The 6000-nt window shown below is 41.6% G+C and overlaps 1 protein-coding gene across 2 annotated transcripts in view; it reads left to right on the top strand.

Annotated features, from left to right (window-relative positions):
- LOC113519453 (ATP-binding cassette sub-family D member) overlaps positions 1-5514 on the top strand; it is an 83167-nt gene extending 77653 nt beyond the window's left edge. For both annotated transcript variants that reach the window (XM_052897178.1, XM_052897177.1), the window contains 4 exons: positions 1135-1287; positions 1975-2208; positions 3371-3496; positions 4617-5514. In XM_052897178.1, the coding sequence (XP_052753138.1) occupies positions 1135-1287; positions 1975-2208; positions 3371-3496; positions 4617-4773 (670 nt within the window). In that variant the 3' untranslated portion in view covers positions 4774-5514. The remainder of the gene's footprint in view (positions 1-1134; positions 1288-1974; positions 2209-3370; positions 3497-4616) is intronic.
- Positions 5515-6000: the final 486 nt, after the last annotated feature.

Below are 6000 nucleotides of genomic sequence, written 5' to 3' on the forward strand. Positions count from 1 at the left end.
GCACGCACGCACACACGCACCTGCTCATCGTCGGGCCCAACGGCTGCGGCAAGTCCAGGTACGCGCCGCACGCTTACACACCACACCACGCACGCACGCACGCACGCACGCACGCACACACGCACCTGCTCATCGTCGGGCCCAACGGCTGCGGCAAGTCCAGGTACGCGCCGCACGCTTACACACCACGCACGCACGCACGCACGCACGCACGCACGCACGCACACACGCACCTGCTCATCGTCGGGCCCAACGGCTGCGGCAAGTCCAGGTACGCGCCGCACGCTTACACACCACGCACGCACGCACGCACGCACACACGCACCTGCTCATCGTCGGGCCCAACGGCTGCGGCAAGTCCAGGTACGCGCCGCACGCTTACACACCACGCGCGCACGCACGCACGCACGCACGCACGCACGCACGCCTACACACGCCTACACACGCACGCACGCACGCCTACACACGCACGCGGGTACGCACACGCACGCACACGCACCACACACGCACGCCTGCACGCACGCACGTACGCGCGCTGAACGCATACACGCACGAACACGCACGCTCACGCACCACACACGCACCACACACGCACACACGTACGCGCGCACGCATGAACGCTCACTCGCACACACACGCCCACGCACCACACACGCACGCACGCACATAAGCTCACTTTTTTTTTTGTGATAAGTATGAATAAGACTTTCTGTGATAGCACTGATCAGCACAATAGGTAACTGGCAAGTGGTTACAAAAAAAATAATATTTAAATTATGAACAGAAAAACTTAATATTGAAGCAAGTTAAATAAAAGCTCATAATAGTTGGTAACATTAGATTACATAGATAGAGTGTCTCCATACAAATACTTCGAGATAAGCGAGTCAACCTTTTCATGCAATTTTACGTGATGAATAATTATGAGTGATTCCTTTATAACTTCTATGTTTATTTTTATCCTTAAATTTCTATATCTTTTTAATACGTAAACACTCATTTTATTTATTAAATAATATGTCATTATGTGCGTAAGTATATAGAATACTGATAAGAAACGAGTTAGCAAATTGACAGAGAGTTGAACTGTTTCTGAGGCTCGATGCTCTAAATGTATGTTATTGGTTCCGGCAGCCTGTTCCGCATCATCTCCGGCCTGTGGCCGGTGTTCGGAGGCGAGCTGCAGGTGCCTAAGCCGTGCGAGTGCGCCGTGTGCTCGGACGAGTCCAACACGCTCAGCAACGAGACCTGCACCACCAGGCCCATCATGTTCTACATACCACAGAGGTATGGGACATTTACATTAGTGTAATATTTTATTAAATGTTATGATCGATACGGTGACGGTAAAAAATGTATAATGAATATTATAAAAAACTGGCAAAGGGGTTTACTTCATTTAGTACATCAGAGGTTACCACGTATAATAATGTCATCAATATACATGGAAACCTCTGGTCCCCAGACATATAATGTCAGAGTATAGTACTGCTACTGCATTTATCTATAGTATTAATTTGAAGTTGTTTGTGGGTCTCGTTTTATAAAATACTCTAGGAGTTATCACACACATTCAGTTATAATCCGGCTTGAAGGACCATGAAGTAATTCATATTAAATTGATGATTGTTGTTGTTAGTTTACAGAACACTGATTAAATGCTATATTGTCTTTAATTAAATTATTTAATTAAACACAGCGTAGCATCTAATGCATTTTTTTAATAACAGATTAGTGAACAACTTATTCTATGATTAATGTTTTAGTTGTTTAGTTTGAGACCTAAAATTATAAAGTTTTTAAAAGTTCGTAATTCTGTTATTGTGTTATAGTTTTTAGCAATTGATATTTTTTAAATAAATTGGCGATGCTCCTCTAATTAACCCTACGTCGCGCCCATGGTCCTCTATAGCGCGGTCTATACTAATTTTCAACGAAAGGAAAGGTGTAACAAGATGTCGGTGTGTCCCTCAGGCCATACATGCCGGAGGGCTCTCTGCTAGATCAAGTGACGTACCCGGCTCGAGTATCGACCACCGGGCCGCACGTAGCGGCAGCGGAGGCCCGCGCCCGCCGCATTTTGCGAGCTGTACGGCTGGACGCATGCGCTGCGAGGCACGGTGGGCTGCGTGCTGTAGCTGATTGGCGCGCAATGTTGTCCGGAGGCGAGAAGCAGCGTATGGCCATGGCCAGGATGTTCTACCACAGGTGACCACGCCTATTCACTCTTTTACTCGCGTTCGCTCATGTTTACCATTTGTTTATTTTGAAAGTCGAACGATTACTAGGCTACAATCAAATAATTTGCATGAAGATGCCTCGTATAGAGGTGCAACACGTGCGTGGACGAAATGGCACTCGGAGATGGATTGCTAATTTGGAAGGTTGTAGAGCTTCTAATAGTTTAGTAGTAGTTTGGGCGGCGGTAGTCACTTACCATCAGGTGAGCCGCATGCTCGGTTGCCTCCTGTGTTGTAAAAAAAAAAAGTTATTGAGTGTTAGCAGTCACACATATTAATTACGGAATAATTAATAATAATAATTTATTTGCTCTAGAATACAGTATACAGTTATGAAGATACGTGTTTTGCCAAAACAACGGCATGCAAAGTTAAGGTACAATAAATAGGCCACGCCTTCCTTTTCTCGTGGGTGTCGTAAGAGTCGACTAAGAGAGGGCGAGGGATGGGCAGCAGCGTTCCTTTTAAAACGTGTTTCGGTTTCATGGGTGGGATATGGCGTGAATTCACTGGGTACAGAGGAATAACACCTGAGTCCTCAGGAATGGCAATGCATGGGGGGTATCATGGGTGAAACAGTATACTCTGCTATGTCCATGGTACTGCTCATGCTAAGTTGTATAAAAAATGATAAAATGTTTCTGGCAAATAAATTATTATTATTATTCTAATCAAATAACCAGTATATTATTAAACATTCGTAAATTTTTATTTATTTATTTAGGTTTACCAACAATTGTTTCCACAAAATAATGTAAATATATATATACAATTATGGAGCTTAGAACTAAGTGTAACAATTTTTTATAGGCAAACACAGCATATATTGATACGTGTATAACAATAAGTACTGAGAAATATATATATATAGCTTACATCTATTATTAAATGTTTGACAACTAACAACTAAAGCCACCATATCCACAAGCAGATCCAGCAGCACGACTCATTTTATATATTTATAGATATTTCGTACAAAAACAATTGGAGTATCAAAATTAATATCGACCTGGTCACTGCAGCTGTTTAGCTATTAAATTAATTAAATAATTGTACATGTGTTACTGTTGTCCAGAAAAAGACTTTAAAATGGGCATAAATAATTGATGTCCACATACGAATGTGTCCAGGCCGGTGTACGCGCTGCTGGATGAGTGCACGAGCGCGGTGTCGATGGAGACGGAGGTGGTGATGTACGAAGAGGCCGTCAAGGAGGGCATTACGCTGCTATCCATCACGCACAGGCCCAGCGTCTGGTCAGTTCACCTACCTCCAGATACCTGTGTTCTCATTAAACCGCTCCCAACAGAAGACTTTGTACAAAACTCGTTTGCTTGGACACCTCTGATTCATTCGTGTTTCTACTGCGAAGCAGTTGTGTTTCGGTTTGAATGGTGGGATATGGCAGTGAATTTACTGGGTACAGAGGAATAACAACTGAGTCCTCAGGAATGGTAACGCATGGGGGGTATCATGGGCGAAACAGTATATTCTGTTCTGGTACGATGGTACTGCTCATGTCTATAGGCGACGGTTACCACTTTCCATCAGGTGGGCCGTCAGCTTCTTTGCCATTCTAAGCTGCATAAAAAAAAATACAAAATACAATAAAAAAAAGAAAGTAAATAAATTATAATCCTTACTAATATTATAAATAACAAAATGAGTTTGTTTGTTGCCTTATACAGCCTTAATGGCTCGATTAATCACTATGAAATTTGGTATACACGTGCTATATGGGATAAAAATGGACACATACCTACGGTCAGTAAACATATCCCGGTTTTTTTTATGGGTGATAATGGAATGGTAACCCCACCCGCGCTATCGGTATACACCGGCGGGGCACCAGTGAAGGATAATAGGTGAGGATGAAGCAAGTCAGTTAGCCCCTCATGACGAATTCAACAAGAATTGTTCACGATGGTTTCCAGGGGGAACCACGTAGAGGTCGAACTAACTAGGGCATATTGCTAGCACCCATTGCTCTCAAACTCCATTTCTAACAATCCCTTTCCTCCCTATATCCCGGTTTAGCCAATATATATACGCGAACAAAGTTGCGAGTAAAAACTAGTATAATATAAATCCTTATGTAATTTAAGTTTATAGTGGAAACATTTTACATTCGCCATGTGTGTTCTGGCATAGAATGTGCCACCCCTTCCTTTCTCGTGAGTGTCGTAAAAGTGGTTTTATGGTGGAGGGATTGGTAACAGTGTCCCTCTTTAAATATCACCAAAAGCCAAACTGCGGATTCCAACCCGCCTGCCAAGCGTGGCGACTACTGGCAAAACTTCCCATATGGGGAAGGCTCATGCCCAGCAGTGGACAGTTAACGGCTGAAATAATAATAATAATATTGTAACATTGCAGGAAATACCACACGCACGTGTTAGAATTCGACGGCGCTGGCAACTGGTCGTTTAGACCGCTGGAGAAGGACGCGCCGACCATCGCCGGCACCACCGCCGCCAACTGGACCACGCCCACCGTCAGCCCCACCGTGTCCACTGAGACCACTGACCAATAAGCGCGGAGCACGGGCATTGACTTACATTGAATAGATGACGCCACTATACTTTGCGTGCCAATCACACGACAATGAACGACAATGGACATTTGCCGCCTATAAATGGCTACGTTAACTCAGTTAACTATTTTTGCCTATCTGGGCCGTTTGCCCGGCCGGGCCCATCCTAGATTTGGATTGAATGGGAATGTTCGGATTTTTGGACAAAAGAGATATCAATAGTCTCTTAATTGGAATGTTATATATACAGGTATATAGGTTACATGACAGTATAAAACAAATATGGCGGCCTTGTGTAAAAAAAAAACAAATAGTTGGGTCTTTTGTTACTTTGTTACTATTTGTTATTCTAAGTAAACTTAAAAGACTTCAGTTAAATTCTTAAATATTTATCAAAATTAAATGGATACTATAAAATGTAATGTAAAGATTTGACAAAAATAATATACATGGTATTCACGTATGGGTTCATACAAACAGTAAAAAGAAAAAAAAAATGGCACGCTTAGTGTACAAATAGTGGTGTGTACACCGTCTATCTACTACTATGTCTGTGGTACGGAGACTTGCCAAATTTAGCAAATTATTGTGATTTATTAAGTAGACTGTTTTCTATAGCGATGGGCAGGATGAATAAGTTTAAACCCGAATTGAGATTACGATGTAAAGACAGAATTGAGGTCAATAAATTGAAACTAAAATATACAAAACAAAAAAAAAAAAAAAGAAATAAATTCAAAATGAATAACAGAATATATTTTTTTTAAATCACTATAAATATATATATATATATATATTATTTAGTTTAATATGGCATTATAAGTAATTCAGAGTACAGTGTGTAAGCGAGATAGAAAATATGTAAAACCACACCATTTCAAATTGATCAGCTCCAGTTTTGGTAACCCTGGGCACAATATTAACACCGAAGTTAAACCCTAAAAATTGAAAAATCTCTCCTTCACAAACTACTCTGTCTGTTGATCATGTACACATAGATGGAGAGTCCAGTATTAAGTAACGTCTCGAAACGGAAAATTAAAAAAAAAGATGTAATAATTTTTGCCCGTACGAAAGTGAAAGTGTAATATTGATAATAAATAAATAAATAAACAAACAAAATGACCATTCGTGTGATAAAAGTCACAATAAGACCTTGTCGAAGTTTTCCCAAGAGACTACAGCATGGGGTTCTTCAAAACAGGGTAAAGAGTTTTTTTTTGATGG

The sequence above is a fragment of the Galleria mellonella genome, unplaced genomic scaffold (genome assembly GCF_026898425.1).
Source record: "Galleria mellonella isolate WM207_F2 unplaced genomic scaffold, CSIRO_AGI_GalMel_v1 utg352, whole genome shotgun sequence".
Taxonomy (NCBI): Eukaryota; Metazoa; Arthropoda; class Insecta; order Lepidoptera; family Pyralidae; genus Galleria; species Galleria mellonella.